This window comes from Mastacembelus armatus, chromosome 14 (assembly GCF_900324485.2).
Source record: "Mastacembelus armatus chromosome 14, fMasArm1.2, whole genome shotgun sequence".
Lineage (NCBI taxonomy): Eukaryota > Metazoa > Chordata > Actinopteri > Synbranchiformes > Mastacembelidae > Mastacembelus > Mastacembelus armatus.
Window position 1 is genome coordinate 19,008,513 of NC_046646.1, and position 16,599 is coordinate 19,025,111.

General features: G+C 40.0%; 3 protein-coding genes and 2 non-coding genes across 6 annotated transcripts; all 5 read right to left on the minus strand.

Annotated features, from left to right (window-relative positions):
- Nucleotides 1-95: 95 nt before the first annotated feature.
- Nucleotides 96-2,662, minus strand: sumf2 (sulfatase modifying factor 2). 2 transcript variants are annotated; one of them, XM_026327838.1, is made up of 9 exons: nt 2,467-2,662; nt 2,236-2,383; nt 2,051-2,165; nt 1,844-1,888; nt 1,588-1,738; nt 1,184-1,239; nt 902-986; nt 553-694; nt 96-455 (listed from the first exon to the last, which is right to left on the minus strand). In XM_026327838.1, the coding sequence occupies exons 1-9, from the start codon at nt 2,519-2,521 to the stop codon at nt 356-358; spliced, it is 897 nt and encodes a 298-aa protein (XP_026183623.1). In that variant the 5' UTR covers nt 2,522-2,662; the 3' UTR covers nt 96-355. The 2 variants fall into 2 exon arrangements, with proteins under 2 accessions (XP_026183623.1, XP_026183624.1); XM_026327839.1 differs by having other exon boundaries at nt 316-455; nt 2,236-2,380.
- A 488-nt stretch (nt 2,663-3,150) lies between these two features.
- cct6a (chaperonin containing TCP1, subunit 6A (zeta 1)) lies at nt 3,151-8,940 on the minus strand. The gene is made up of 13 exons (XM_026329226.1): nt 8,804-8,940; nt 8,149-8,212; nt 7,559-7,693; nt 7,171-7,344; nt 6,713-6,816; nt 6,317-6,587; nt 5,759-5,841; nt 5,101-5,197; nt 4,853-5,000; nt 4,130-4,263; nt 3,840-3,942; nt 3,654-3,726; nt 3,151-3,548 (listed from the first exon to the last, which is right to left on the minus strand). Exons 1-13 carry the CDS (start codon nt 8,938-8,940, stop codon nt 3,476-3,478), a joined length of 1,596 nt encoding a protein of 531 aa, XP_026185011.1. The 3' UTR covers nt 3,151-3,475.
- Nucleotides 4,374-4,511, minus strand: LOC113143666 (small nucleolar RNA SNORA22). The gene has a single exon (XR_003297084.1). It is a non-coding gene; the product is annotated as a small nucleolar RNA SNORA22 (small nucleolar RNA).
- LOC113143665 (small nucleolar RNA SNORA22) lies at nt 5,935-6,070 on the minus strand. The gene has a single exon (XR_003297083.1). It is a non-coding gene; the product is annotated as a small nucleolar RNA SNORA22 (small nucleolar RNA).
- A 1,130-nt stretch (nt 8,941-10,070) lies between the features above and the next one.
- On the minus strand, nt 10,071-16,318 carry LOC113143324 (protein NipSnap homolog 2-like). Its single transcript, XM_026328880.2, has 10 exons — nt 16,117-16,318; nt 14,901-15,028; nt 14,711-14,756; nt 14,502-14,596; nt 13,325-13,395; nt 12,725-12,865; nt 12,570-12,601; nt 11,935-12,029; nt 11,608-11,691; nt 10,071-11,374 (listed from the first exon to the last, which is right to left on the minus strand). The coding sequence occupies exons 1-10, from the start codon at nt 16,206-16,208 to the stop codon at nt 11,310-11,312; spliced, it is 849 nt and encodes a 282-aa protein (XP_026184665.1). The 5' UTR covers nt 16,209-16,318; the 3' UTR covers nt 10,071-11,309.
- Nucleotides 16,319-16,599: the final 281 nt, after the last annotated feature.

A 16,599-nucleotide genomic window follows, 5' to 3' on the forward strand; every position in this document is an offset into this window, starting at 1 on the left:
AAACCAAAGCTGACGCCAAAGAGTGTCCTTGTTCTTCTGTCCAGTGAACAAAGTCAATGAGACAGTTGAATAAGTTATTTCTTGAATGTTACGTATTAGCATGTCTCGTTAAACTTTATTCAAATGATTTAGAAAAAAAATCCAGTTCTCCACAGGAGAAATACAATTTGTTTGTACTATCACACCTTCTATTCATCATTCATAATTAGTCACTATCAGTGACTGTTATTTCACTGGTCCCTCACTTTTTTGGTTTTTGTCAAGTTAAATGTCCGTCGATCTATTAATAACACACCAACTGGTTTGAATCAACATTACTGTTCTTCACTTCATATTTTAGAATTCCTGTTTATTGCTACAGTTCTGTTTTGTCTTTTTTCTTCCCTTGTTTCTGTCCATTGGCAGCACATCTGAATCCCAGGTTATCAGAGGCAGAGTCGGGAGTGTTGCCCATCCTGCAGGTCACAGAATCAGAGCCAGTCGTCAGTCAGGACTGTTGTACAGCTGGTCAATGGGTTCAGAGTCTGAAATGACAGTTTTTAAACATCTCACCTGGTTGTAATTCGCGCCTTGTGATTGGCTGAACCATCCACTGTGTCGATCCAGGAGGCACCGCGCAGCACATACATCGGCTGCCTTCCACGAAAGGGCGTGGATGTCCATTCCCATGTGTTTCCCATCATGTCATACAGCCCTGCAGGAGGAGTCAACACGGTTCTTGTAACATTAGGAAATAAAAACACATCATCACCATATTTTACACATTTTTCTCTCTTAGAATCGAGAGATGGATGAATCCAGTATTTCACAAAGCTAAAAACTAGTTCCTCAGACTCTCCTTGGTTCTAACATATTCCCGTAGCATCTTTTTGTTGTCTCTTGTGTCCAACTAAACACTTACCGTAACTGTTCTGAGGAGGAAATGCTCTGACAGGAGAGATGCCATGGTATCCATCCTCTGCAGTGTCTCCGTCTGGAAACAATCCCTAAAAAGTACAGAAAAACACCAGTTAGTTGCACCAAAGCATAGTCTTTTCACATTTGAGGCAGCTTTTTTTGTGAAAGCTTGACAACATACAGCACTGTACTCATATACATACAGACTTTCCAAATCCCATAAATCTCATGAGGACTATATACTGAGTTAATGTGACCATGGTATGCATTATGGTAATAGGCCAACCTGCCACAAGTTGGTTCTGTTTTCCTGGAACTTATTTCCCCATGGATATGTCCGACCTGAAATGCAGGAGGCAAGGAGAAGATAAGAGGAGCGCAAACAATGAAATTACATACGACTTATTAAGCAAAATGGCCATGACAACTAGTTTCCTCTCTTTCTTCTTGAATGAACACACACATTTCTGATGTGCAGTGTGCCTGAAACAACAACTAAACTGTCCTTCAAGGCAAATTCAACCCTTCACTGAGCTGACCTCCATGATACAGGCTGACCAGAAGCATCAGTGTAAAATAAAACTCAGTAAAGACTGTTTTTAATGAATATCAGCAGGAGCAGATACAAACAAACTGACAGAAAGTAACGACACTCTATCAGTGGCACATGCATTAAGTTTCATTGTGTACCTTGCAGACCCCCACGTGCAGCCCACTCCCACTCCTCCTCAGTAGGCAGTCTCTTGGCTTTCCACTGGCAAAAGGCCTGAGCATCATTCCAGCTCACCTGAACCACCGGGAAGTCCAGGTGCTCCCGAATTCCTGAACCGGGTCCTGCAGGCTGAACCGCAGAGAGTCAGAGGAGTAATAGGTTGTCAATGGCGGGATGGTGGAAGATTACCAAGCATGATTGAAAAATTCAAATCAGCAAAACACAAAATCTCACCTGTCTCCAAAAGGCTCGTTCTATCGGCAACCACCACGGAGCAGACTGGATGAGAAACAGGGAGTCAGAAGTTAGTTATTCATAAGGCAGCCAAACAAATGTCATTTGTATTACCATGATTTTCAAAAACCACAGCTAATGATTCTTTTAATGGATAATCCACTGTTTTATTTCTCATTGAATGTGCAGAGCTGTAGAAATAAGTACCTCAATTGTCTGGGTGACTTTGCTCTTCAGTTCCTCAGACACAAAGTCTTCAAACACAAAACTCCAGCCAAAAGTCTCAGCTTCAGTTTTGTACTTCTGTGCTCGCACAAAGTCTCTGTGGGACAGGAAGCTCAGTCAGTGGCTTTGTGTCATCACATTTACCTGATGGTCTCCAGTTTTATTACCTGAAATCGGCATTTGTGACAGGATACGTGTCTATTTTAAAAGGCTCCATTTTAACCTCCTTGGTGGGGGATTCTCCATCTCTCCCATCTGCTGCACTGGTTCCCATTAACATCTTTCCCCCCGGTATATACTGCATCTCATCCGCTGCTGTGTCAGGGGAAAAGTTCATGTTTATTAAATGTCAATATCATTTTTTTTTGTTCGGCAAATTAAAATCAGCGCGTTCATACCTGCCGCTGCCAGTAAAATCACAGCCGATACCCAGGACATTATTTTAACATTCATTTTCGTTAAGCTTGTTTAAGCTCCGATTAACTTGACATTACGCATTTAGATGTTACACAAGTTTAAGCGTCAATTTGCAGCAGGTTTATTTAACTAAGTTTAACAGTTCACGATACATCCTTTTGCCTTCTCTGTCGGACACATTTCAGAGAAACAACGGAAATTGGTTCAACGCTAAACAGGATCCGTATGAAAAAAGATGGTTCCGTTTTGAAATTTGAACGCGCCGACAAATTTTCATTTTAGGACTTCACATTAAGGTGAATTAGATGGCACAGAGTTGTTTTCATTAGATTTAAGTTTATATATGTATATATATAATTCATGTCAGAAAAAAACATGTAAATCTACATGTGTAAATATAAACAGCAGGTTTTTATTTAATTTTTATAATAAGGAAATAAAGAACCATTAAATTTGCTTATTAAATACACAAATATAAATCTCAAATATGTGAAATTTCAAGAGGCTACTATTAGACTATCATAAATGTACTATTATTGTAAACATAAAACAATAAACTAGTCTCCACCACTTGTGTTTTTACTGCAGTTTAGTCCAGATGTGGTTCATAGTATTCATGCATTCAAACTCGTTTTCTCATTCTTCACAGAAAAAGACAACCAATCTTTCAAGAGGGAAGAAAATCTTTAATGGCTAGAAACCAAACAGAGGCAGAGGTCAGTGCTTTTAACAAAATCCCATAAATAAACCAATCGGAGGAAGGCATTGACAAATTGTTGGAAAAAAAAAAACAAAAAACTAACAAAAAAAAAAAAACAAAAAACTAATGGCTTTGAACTGATGCTGTGATGGATGCCACCATGTTTACAGCAGGCTGTCCATCAGACTGGGGTACTTCAGAGTGCCAAGTGTGGAAACAGGTTGACTGAACCATCTGGTAAACAACTATCCCAGTGAGTATGATAAAGCTGCAGCTTCTTCAGTTGACCTTTAACCTTTCAGAGAAGACATTCCAGCTCGCATGATCTCATCTACCAACAAAATGTTGCTGGCGATCACCGTGCTGTAAAAAACAAAAAAAAAAAACCAGCCAAATAAGAGATTGATCGGGAGACAATATATCAAGACTAAAATATCCCACTTGTATAGTTAAGATATGTCAACTCACCATGAATGGAGAAGCTGTTTCTTAACACTGTAGTTGTCCCATACACCTGCTTCTCCTGCCACCATGGGTTCCCCTGAAACACAGCATAAAAGGTTTTATAAAACCGGGATAGTTGTGACTCACACTCAAAATACAAATAACTAGTCTGGGAGTAGAATAAATAACACATGAGCCTGTGGTTCTGACCTGTGCTGAGGTCTACTCCAACAAGCAGGCCAGATTCTTTGTACTCCATCTGCAGCTTCAGCAGAGTCTCCTGTGGGTCATAGCCAGAGTTCTGGGCCAAAACCTACAAATGAAGATGCATTAGCAAAAACAAAACTAATGCAACATGAAAACAGATAAATCAGTTTTTTATGACCTAGGCGAGGAGGTCCAGAGATGGCATCAGTGGTACAATATAGAAATAAATGTTCTTTATAACACATGTGGTAGAGAGACACTAAATACCTGTGGGGAAAGTAGAAATCTCTCACCTTGGGGATGACTAATAGAGCATCTGCAAACGCTTGGACTCCCAGCTGGGCTCTGCCTTTCACACTGGGCTTGTGTTTTACCAAAGCGTCCGCTACAGCCACTTCAAATGCACCTGCGCCAGAGACGACACACCCTGAAGATAAAAGATGAAAAGAAGATATTCAGAAAACACAGTGGATTGTCTCAGTTGAAGGCAAGAATTGTATGTTTAACAAATTAAATCACATGTCAAAAGACACTAGAGTTTGTCCTGATCAACTGAATACATGTAGAAGAGGCTAACACTCTCCTAATGCAGAGGTAAAGATCAGAATCACTTTAGCACAGACAGTGGGAGACCAGGGAGAGCCACATTAGCATCCCTGGGTGTTCGCTGTGCAAATGAGAAAAACTGCATTTCACCAAAGTCACTTCACTCAAAAAAAAAAAAGTATTAGAGACAAGACTGGAGCTAGTGTGTGCATAACCACAGTTTATGAAGCCATAACAAATCTGGTTGGATGGACAAAACTAACAAGGGAAACCTGCCTACAGAAGAGGGACAAGAACACAAATTACAATAAACTGGATTTTCAAAAACTGCAAAATGATAGTAAGGGAAACCAAATCACTCCTGCTGCAATAAATCCTGCCCATAAAATATAAAATTAAAGTCAAATAACACAGTCAAATATGTTAATTGCTAATTTTGTTGTTCAAATTCGAGTTCATTAGAATCTTACCATCTTCTATAGCATTCTTAACAGCCCGCAGACCATCCCTTACAGCATCTTTGATCTGTGTGAGGGTGTGTTTGTTGGGTCCTTTCACCAGCAGAGTGACTGAGCGAGGGTTCCCACACTTCTCAATGAATGTGTACTTCTCTTCTCCCTGCAAACAGGATTTGGAGAAGTTAACTCTTTTATGTATGTAATATAGACGCCATGCATCTGAAGAAATGTCTTCGCATTTTGCTTTGAGAAATACTCACTAGTGTGTGCTCATAAACCAACCCAGCATGTCCCAAGCACTCAGGTGTGAGGTCATCGACTGAATTCATAGCAATGCCGCCGCAAGCGAGGGTGAGCCTGTCAAGGGAACAACACATGAGCTGCAGTGTTTGTTTCACAGACTTTCAGGTAACTATATTTTGTAATATCTCCTGCACATTCATGTTTTGGTGCTGAATCCTTTTACAGAGCACCAGATGCTCCATAAGCTGACAGACCACTACCAAAGCTGAAGTCAACCCATAAAAATTTTGTCACTACTGGTCACATAATAAATTTGTTTCTATCTTAGCATTACGTGTCACCCACTAACTGGACACACAGACTAGCTATGGGTAGCACTGCCACAGTAGCCAGAGCTGAAGACACCTGAGGCCTGGTTCAGTGTCCTTCTGTGGCTGCTCTGTGTCTGTCTGACAGGCTGATGCACACTTTCTTATGGCTTAACGAAACAGAACGGCTAATGGAGCTGACGCCCTGTGTCTATGCCCTCTGAACATGACAGTGTCACACTGACAGTCATAAGAGACTGGCATACAGACAATATAATGTGTACTTGTTTTAGTTTTTTATTTTAAATTAATACATGTTAATTCTTATCCTTAAAAGGAATACAGGCTCTATAGTTTTTATTCTTACCTTTCCATGTTCCTCCTCTTTGCCCTCCGCAGAGCTACAATGCCTTCCTTTGCTAGGGCATCCAGGGAAAATGGGTCGATACCCTACACAAAACAAAGGGAACAAACAGCAAAGAAGAGATCAATCTGTCATTTATGATGATTTAAAGTGTACTCTAACATTTTGAGGGATGTAAAGTTTATTCTGACCCGCTGAATACATGTAGGAGAGGACATGCTCTCGTAATGCAGAGGTACAGATCAGATTTACTCTAGCACAGATACACGAGACCAGGGGGAGCCATAGTAGCATCCTTGGGTGTTCACTGTGCCTTTATACACTATAGTGGGCCTTTATTTTTACATGGTGAGAATCACTAAATGCTTTGTACAATGTTCGTAGAGAAATGTAATGGTCTTATATGTGACTGAAAAAGCTACAGATGGGGTTTTAAGTTACAAAAGTTTACACACCAGATATTTGCATTTACTTTTATACAACTAACATATTGCACAGCCTCAGTTAATAAACGACCTGCAGTTAAAAAGCAGATACTGCATTCATTCTCTTCAGGCATACCTTCTGGTTAATGACGACAAAACCTTTGTCCCCATTAGGACACACTTTGTTCTTCAGGGCGATGATCTTCTGTACGCGATCCTCAATGAACTTCCTTTCTGCGGCCACAAGCTTCTCCCTCTCCGCTGCGCTCTTGTAGAAGAAGCCAGAGTTGACCTCTGTCTTCTCGTACTCCAAAGAGACATTGCAGGTCAGCACATAGGCGTCCTCCACCCTCTTCTTCATGTCTGGGTGTCGGGCACCGTGGTCCAACACCAAACCTCTGATCAGCCTGAGAATGGGGGTGGGGTGGAAATAAACAAAAACAGCTACTTTTAGATATCTGAACTTTGTGCACTGCTATACCTGTCTGTACAGGGAAGGAGCTCCTCTGGTTTAGGGTTTGTTAAAACTCACTGTGTATCGCAGTCAGTCTTATGCTTCATCTCCATGATTTCCACCATGTACAGGTCAATGGGTTCATTAGGTTTTGCAATAGCCAGCACAGCATCTACTACAGCCTGCAGACAAACCAATCAGAAAATGGAAATGAGTGGTTAGCTAGTGCAATGAGACCCTTTAAAGCGTGAACGTTTCTCTCCCTGTCAGTAACTACCAGAATCAGCGTCAGCTAATATATATGCTCAGATTGTATAGGTGCAAAATAAGAGCTTAAATCCACTTGATGCTCCATGTAAATATCTTTTACTGAGAATTAAACATGACTGTTTCGCAAAAAAGAACAAGCTGCTGTAAATAGCAGTAAACTGTCAAAGGAATAAAATAATTTACTGAGAGCAACACCAACCAGGGAAATTATCTTTCTTTGGTGCTGTTGGCAAAATGCTACTGAAATTCTTTTCCTTGTGTCTCACCTCAGTGAGGAGGTCTGCCAACTCTGCGTGGACCTTGGTCCTCAGGGAGGTGCGTGCCACATTGATGAGGGTCTCTCTGTCCATTTCCTGAGTCACCTTCACCTCCTCCAGAACAGCCAAAGCTTTCTCTTTTGCAGCCTCAAATCCCTCTGCAATGATTCGGGGATGAAGACCCTGCAGCACAAATTTAAAGGGTGTAACAGAGTGAAATAATTCCTGTTCCAGGTACGAGTTATTGACATAAACCCACAAACTCTATAAAACATAAATTCATTCATCTCAAATCAACTACAAGAACAAAACTACCTTCTCATTAACCATGAACATCACAGATATTCATTCATTCTAGGTGGATAACTTTAAAGTCCGGAGAGCCTCTGTCTTTTACCTCAGACACGTAGAGGTCGGCCTGCTTCAACAGTTCACCGATGATGAGGACGTTGGAGGTGGTTCCGTCTCCAGTGATGTCATCCTGCGCCGTGGCAACCTTCGCAATCAGTGATGCTGTCGGGTGCTGAATTTGCTGAAGGGAAAAACAGGAAAAAGAATTTGAAGGCATGATGCAACATCAAAAAACAAACCATATTGCTGGACATGCAAATAATCCTTCCACAGTTAATGAAATGAGATAACTTCAACTCGTTCTTAATAACAATTATTTCTTCCTCTGGTATGAAAGGTTAAAAGGTTTTGCCTGCACAAAAGACATTTTACTTAGAATATTTAAATAAACACCACTGAAATCTGAAGCTAATCTTCAGCATTCAGTGCTTTACAGTTTCTAATCCTTTTGGATATAGACGCATGTCAGCACCTAAAAAAATACTGCAGTTTGATTCCATTCCTAATCACTGATCAATCATAAATGTGACTGTAACATGGGGGTGTGGTACATTAGGGGTGTGGTTCACTCTAACAATAAATAAGTGGTCAAATTGACAACACAGGTGGACAAAATAATGTCACAGCTCTTCTTACCATCTCATGTAACAGAACGTTGCCATCTTTGGTCAGCTTTATGTCTCCCGCACCAGACACCAGCCTGCGGATCCAAACAGGCAGGAAAGGGTTAATGTTAACGGAGCAAAGCAAAAGCTGATTCACTGCAGCCTCCTGCCGGTGAACACACCGTGGGCTTAAAGTTTTCTATCGGTCATGCATGTGCACAAACCCCGGTTTACTAGCATCACTGTCACAATAACCGTGTTATCTTTATCTGCATAAGCTTCCTGAAATAACCCACTGGGTAACTTTAACTTATTAATTCCATTTAACGTTAGTTAAAACTACGTTACCTAAACCAGCTATGTGTTTATGGGTCTGGACCAAGACTGGCGATCTGGGCGTTAGCATATTCCGCTAACCGGCTGATGCTAATGTGCTAACATTAGCTTCGTGGTTGTCAAAGCGGATCACGATGACTGGGCAGAGCAACGTGCGCTAGGAAATCCGTTATCTATTCAGAAACCAGAGGCCTTCGCTGCCTGACACTGAGATTTGGGGCGTAGAAAGACCAATTAGCACCCCGGTGATGTTCGCTAATTCTCAAATATGTGCCGAATGGAAGAAGCTAACGTTAGCTAGCGAGTTAGCATTGCACGCGTGTCGCACAAAGGGCTCCGGCGTCACTCACATTTTCATGGTCCCCTTCGGTCCCAGGTTACTTCTCAGCACATCCTGGAGCCCCCGGGCGGCGCTGATGTTGACCGCCAGGGCGGCCTGGGCTCTGGCCACCTCTGCTTTTGGGTTCAGAGCTTTAACGGCAGCCATGGCGAAGCAGCACAGCCAGCGAAGTAAAAGTAAAAAGTAGCGCCGGTAAAGAGTCCGCTCTGCTCGGGCGCTCTCGAAAGGGGAGTCGGTTTCCAGAAGGCTCCAACACGTGTTCTCGTGCTGCCTTTAGGTAACCGCGGAAGGCTCGGATATTCCGTTTTTAGAAAGCTATCTCCTCTTTCAAATAAGCGTAAAATACAGACTAATTCAATTCAGTGTTGTCAGACTGGGCGCCTTCTACTAGTTGGGCCACTTTTCTATAGTTTAGACATTTTTAATATTAGTTATAATTTGAGCTATTTTCTTTTAGGATACTGTGCATGTAGCTGCTCTTAACTGTGATTTAGCTGTAACAAATTAGAAGCCTCTCCTGCAGCACATGGGGTGGGATAATATTTGTGGCCAAAAGACTGTAGGATTCCTAGCAGTGTGCAGCATGGGGGGAGAGAGTGTTTTGAAAATAAGTCATCTTATGTTGTCACTCTTACATTAATAAAGTTTTACATAAATCACAAATTTCTGTAAACACCTCTGTTGGAGACGTCTTCGGCCTTTAACCAGTTCTGAGATTTCCAACAAACAGTGAATGCAGCAGTAGTAACGCCCTAGACGATGCGCCGATTGGCCTTTGGGCCCCTGGCCGCATTATGAAAGCAGAGCTACAGACAGACCGTGGGTCTCTTCTTAATTCTTAACTTCCTGTTCTGTTAATTCGCAGTTTTTAGTTTTTGCTATTTTCACTGTAACATTTCTCCATGTTGTTTCTAAAGCAGTGCAGCTCAGGCAACTGACTGTAACCCACAATTATTGTGATTATCAACAGATCAGACATTTATTTGTGTAACAATCGATTGTTTAGTCTAGAAATTGTCACAAAATAGAAAATGCTAATCATTATTCCAGTAATTCCAACATACTGAAATGGCTTTTGCAGTCTGGCCAAGTCAAACTTTGCTATTGCAGAAAACTGGGAGCATATTCACAGTTTAGAAGCTGGTACCAGTGAAGTATAAATTATTTATATTTTTTAATCAAAAATACCATCAATTTTGGCTGAAAGCTTAAATCACAATCATGTACTATACTTCTATAAATTCACACACTACATGACAAAAATGACTCCAACATTGTTTTAAACCTTTTCATCATAGGTTTAATTCAATATGTACAACTAATGTTAATAAAGCACTGCATTTCACGTTTTCTACACTAAGACACGACTCCTCTTACTCTCCTCTCACCCAACATAATTTACAGATACAGGACAGACCATATTTCTGATTTGGTCAATGAGCACACTGTCTATATTATGAACAGAAAAATAAAATAATCAAAAATTAAGAGCTCACAGTCACCCATTTGGCATTGATTGCTTGATAAAGACATGGGCCAAACCAGCCAGTGTACAAACATTTGTACACACTAGAAAGATAATGATTAGTTCTGCTAAAACCACAAACATATCTCACATCCACAACTGGAAGAGCCAGATGTTGAAGTTAGAAAATAATCTGAAGATGTGGTCAGAGAAGACAGGCAAATGGGGAAAATGGGACAAATGTTAATGTATTCAGTTTAAATGAACAGACGGTGCTCTACATCATGGTCTAGCTTCCTGATCTGACTAGTCTGCCATTACTTGTGAAAGACAGTGTTTGTCCAGCTTACTTAATGTGTGATTCTGAATCCCTTCACCCAACCGCAAATTACAGATGCACACCAAAATAAATGGGCCTGACTAAATGCCATGTAAACAAAGTCACATTTACTGGAGAGTGGATACCTGGTGAACTTTTAAACTTATTCACCAGGCAAACTACAGCACACACCACTATTTCTAACAGTCATCTTCACTGGTCATTATTACAGGCAAACAGCCCTGATTTGTAAACAGCACACTCCTTTTTATAAAACTGATCTTATTCTGTAAAGATTAACTTTTAAAGAAGCTTAACCAATTTGTCCCGTTTGTCAAAAGTGTGCTCTGTATGCAGTGTTTTTGTTGTGAGATACTAGAGGCTGTTTCTTCAGTTTGCTTTGTATTACAAGTCATATTAATGTGTTTTTTGGGAGTGCATGTTTATGACAGACAGTTTCAGGCCCTGCAAACAGCACTAGAACAAAATTATATTTTATCTAAGCATGGTGCATTAATGTATCAGTAAAAGTAACTATTGTAACAGGTAGACCTTTAGTGATAATTCATTTGATGGTATGATCTGATAAGACATTCTAGGACCACACAGAAAACGGGAGTAAATAAAGAGAAAAGAAAATGTCCCTGGCAGTTCACTCTGATAGCTGGAGACACTCTCCACAGAGCAGTGTGATAGTTGTAGTGGCTGTTGAGAGGTTTCCTGTGTTTGTAGCTACTTCAAGGGTGAAGACTTCATGGGAATCATTATTCTAGACTCCATGTGCTGAATAAGAGGGACTGCAGGATGAGGAAGAAACAACACTCTCAGCAACAGACTTCTGTGAAGCCTTATTGTTCCCATACATACAGGAATCTTTTCATGCATGGACAAATACACAACCTATATTGGTTTTCACCCATGCAATCTTATTTGATTCATATTTCATAAATTTATATGACATAAAAGTTAATGTTTGACAATACTGAGTGGTGTTATCAAAAGACTAAAGAGCAGAAAGATAAGACTTTACCTGTGTAATAAACAACCTCATCCCAGCCTTCACGCTGCCAGGCTGCATTTCTGGTGTCATCTCTGGATTGAAGGTCTTTGTAAGCTGAAAAAAAAAAAAAAAAAAAAAAAGATGCTGCCTGGTTTACATGGTTTTTACCTAAATATCATGCCAACAGTCTCTGAAAAGTATAGAATATACTATGCCAGTTCATTTGCAGTATATTATAAACACATTTGTGAAATTCTGTGAAATATGCTGTGAATTCCTAACACTGCAGTTTAACTTTTGTGTATATTTTTCTATACAAATATCATGATGCTGCACAATTCATTAAATTATGCTTACCCCATAAGTGGTGAACCGTGTACAGACTTCCAATCTGTGAGAAAAAGCCTCCCACTGCCTCCTGGTTCTGCTGGCGAATCTCAATAGCCCGTGCCCTGCCAAGCAAGAGAGACGGTTACATGAAAAAAACCAAAAAGTTCATTTTTGAGGAGTTGATTAAACTATGAGCACAAATTTGTAGAATTTACCATTCAACTGATATTCAAAGATAACCCAATCATTGCTTTCATTGTTTTAACCTTCATGTTTGGTTTCATTAACAGGCAAATTTTCCAGTCATTATCAATTTAATTAGATGTGCAAATATATTAAATCCATTGTAAACAGATCAATTGTACTTGAGATTAAAAAAAATTACATGTATATACACTGTGTATCTAGTCATGCTTAGGAATCATGCACAGATTGTGAAGCCAAAAAGTACCGTTGACTCATAGTCACCTGCTACAATCTGTAAAACCAATGAAATATTAGTCAGGGAATGTTTATAGATACATAATGGTAGCTCTAGAGTTACCATAAAGAGAGTGAAAGCTTACAGGCTTCTCAGATCTCTTGTTAAAATGGATCCAATGTGATGAGTTTATGATGCATTTACAAAAAAAAAAAGAAAGAGAAGAAAGGAAATGTCATACCAGTAATTTCCCCACTCGATCATTGTTCCTGGCTGAAATAAGGAATTGAAAAGGAGACAGATGTGGAAAATAAATTCTCAGAGAGGAAATTATATCCAGCATTTATGCAAAATGGAAGGAATCTGCTAAAGATATAATAGAGGGGACTGTTTTACCCTGAGCTGGTATGATCGCAGTTCATAGATGTTGGGTCCTGGGCGAGGGACAGGTTCGTTCCAGAAACTGAACTCCAGCAACAGCTGGTTTCTACGAGACAGTAGCATCTTCCCCCTTTCAGTCCTGTAGTCCATAAACCTCTACACCAATGACAAACAACAACATCACTGAGTGAATTTGACTCAGACCACCAACTCGAAAAATAGGTTTGTAAAAATATTTAACTCCTACTCAGAAAGTAGGTTAAATAAAGATGATAAAATCATCTACATCGGTTGCAGCACATCAGCTGTGATCAGACCATTTGAACACGAACATTTTATACACCTGGAAAACTCATTTAAACTACACAAAATGGAAAAGATGGAATTGTGGCCATTAACTACACTTACCTTATTTACAGTATACAATTGCATTTCTGCTAATAAGCTTTAAAAGGTAATGGCACCAAAGTCAAAATCACAAACTGGAAAATCAGAGATAAAGAACCTATGTAACTGGAAAATGATCTGTGGAACTAATTTCAGGTGTGTGCTGCCAGAAACTGTGGCCTGCCGGTCAGCTGCCTACAAAACTGAACTAATCAAAACACCTGTTACCTTATTCTGCCTGAGTTTGTTCATGACTTCGGTGAGAGCTGGGTATCCTCCCCGATATCTCCACAGGTGAACTAGAATAGAAGGAGCAGAAGAGCCAAGAATAATGCAGCTCCCAAATAGAGCTCGGTGTGACTGGATTTCTTGGGCCAAGATATTCTCTTGCTTTACTCTCTGTAGTGTAATTATTTCTCTGATTTGTGGTCTGGAGCAGACATGATGAGACCCAGTGAATAAACTCTGAATGTCTAGTTAATGACCCTGAGAAACCGACCCTCTCTCATCACATCATAACAATGGCTGTTGCACATATAGTCACATAAATGAAAACAAAATCATGCAAAAGTTTTTCTTTTAATAAAAAAAAGAATTTACTCTGCTACCACACCTGACACAGTATCTGCTGATAAACCTTCCACAATGCAGGAAAATACTGCAGTGAATCAAGTGTTTAAGTTAAACAAAAGAACACCATGAATACAAATTCTCTCAGTACCATACCATACCATAATACTGTATATCATTTCCCAGGGCACATGTTTTGTACATGTTTAATTTAATCTCTCAGATCATCTTTACCAAGGGTTGCCAGTTTTCCTGCTCTGTAATGTTAGAGGCAAACTGCAACTGACAGATGACAGATGTCACCCTGTGGAGAAAATGGACAGTAGCCAGGAAAAGTGGAATACAGTCACACAGCTATAATTAACTAAAATACAAAGCTTGTCAAAGGGCAAGCCTGTTTCACTGACAAGGAGAGCAACTCCAACGTTCTCAGAAAATGTCAGTTTTTGAGGGTAAAAGAAGAATTTGCTGAATTTTCAATGATCAGCAGCAAACTGTGGTATCATTATCATGCATCAGTTGTAGGTCTCTGGGATAAGACACACTTTCAAGAAGACTGATAGACTTTTTTAAAGCTTTAAGACACTTTCAGTGAAGTTTACTTTTTCTATTTATTATATAAAATGTTGGAAAATAGTGAAAAATATTCATCAAAATTTCCCTAAGCCTTATAAGTAAGTTTTGACAAAGCCACACTCTTTTTAACTTAAGTGAACTTTGTTTGCGGATTTAAAAGGGAAATGTATGTTTTATCTTATTGAAGGGACTGTCAATCAATAAGTCAAATAGCATTCAGAAGTACCTGCACGTGTTTAAGACTACAACATGCTCTCACCTGCTTGATCTTGCTCTCCATACCACGTGTTCCAGGTTCCCACAAGCTCACAAGGGTATTCAGGGTCAGTGTGAATGGAAGGCAAGACGTCCTCGCTGTGGATACACACACAGAGCACACACCAGTGTGAAAAACTGAAAAATATTTACTAAAGCAGAATCTTGTTAAAACATTTGACTAAAGTCGATTAAGAAACAGGGATTTCTTACCAAAGTGTATTGTAAGCATCAAGGCACTCAGGCTTGACATTGTGAACTGCAAGAAAATGATAAACCCTGAGCCGATAACATAGCATCTGTTATTAAATTACTCTTTTGACAAAGTGTTTTACATTATCCATCTTAAATTTTTTTTTAAAAACAATCATCTTCAGAACACCGTGGACCAAACAAAACATACACTGTATTTTGTACAGATTGTTGTCTTCTTTCTTGGAGAGTAGAGTAGCGTGAGCATCCTTTCTTGGGTCAACTTTTCTAACAAACAGAGACTTGAACCAGCTGTCTTCACGGTGAGCTGCGAGGCTCCTGTGAAGAAACAAAACAAAACATTAGATACAATGTGCATTATGTCTGCCACACGGGGAAGAAGACCAACAGCAGACAGAGAGCTGACAGACACACGCAGCATAGTTATACTGCCTGTAAACTACTGTAATTGCACTTAAAAATATATATTGGGTGATATATTGTTAAGGATCTTTAAAACTCTTTAACATCATTAGCCTCAAAAATCCAGTATCCATCAGGTTATACAGTGAATACTTCTAGCACACTTTTAGATCAGTACTTAAAACGTGCAATATAAATAATACAGCACTTTCTTGTGCTTGATAACAAGATTGAGGTCAGTGGAAAATACACATGGAGGCATGACAGTGATGATGGTTGTGACAAATTAGGAATGCCTTTTTAAACTATCCAGCTCAGAGACACAATAACACAGTCTACATGGACGCTGAAGCTGCTTGGAATCGAGTTTTCTGATAATAAACTAAAATTGTAAGTGCCAACAAACTCTCCATGTAGTTACACTGGTTTATCATGGCGCAGTCCTCTGATAGTTTGCCAACTCGTGTAAACAGAACTACTTGTTTACCCACACAATGTATTCAAATCTGTCACGGTGTTAGCTAGATGTTACAAACACCGCAGCATTTCAGTTGTAAACTCCTTGTTTTAGAAAACAAACCAGAAACGGTGTCGATAAAAAGTAACGTTGTGCAGCCGTGCATCGCATTTTGACCTTGAAGTTGAGTTCAGTTTGAGGCTTGCAGAAACCCCACTGTGACTTTGTATTATTTATTTTCTTATAAACTATTAACTCTACGCACAAACTTATGAAGTACGCAGGGACTAGTGCTAACACAAGGTGCTTCACAACTTTATAATTCGGCTGGGTAGTAATTAGCATTAACCTAAAGTTAGCAGGTTTAGCGTTAGTGTGCTAACGATTCACGGATGTCGTTAACGTTAAACGTAACCAACGTCCTCACGTTAGCTTAGCCACCTAGCTCACCGAGCTTTGTCACTGGTGTCCACGCTGGCGAAGCTAAACACGATAAAAGCAGAATTTCTACGTTTTCACCGACACAGTCCATTTGTGTAACTCTGACCTTGCGATCACCGAGACCTGTCCGTGAGCACGGAACCCATTTTTCGTCTGTTTAAGGCCGGTGGCCGCTCTTTGAAGGACTCGGGTCGCCATCTTTTCCCTGTCGGTCGGTTTGAAACCGCAGACCGGGCCGTTCCCGCAGGAGCTGACGTTACTTTCTATAAGGGAGCCCCGTGTTCACTTCATGCACGGGCCCGGTCCGCGTTATGGGGTTAACCTGATGCCCAGGGCCTGGATCATTACAGTACACGGGGCGGTACAACTGCTGTTTAACACTTTGACCAACCTATGTCGCTTATTTTCTCCTAAATATAAATTCCACATCTAAACAAACAGGTATACTCCAATAAACAGTGTCAGTAAATTAAAGCAGTCTAATAAATACTTATCTATAATTACAATGTCAGGTCAAGATGCTCAAACTACAGATTTTGATTGAAAATACTTTTGCATGTGCTCCCTAAATAAGTGGTTTAAATGAATT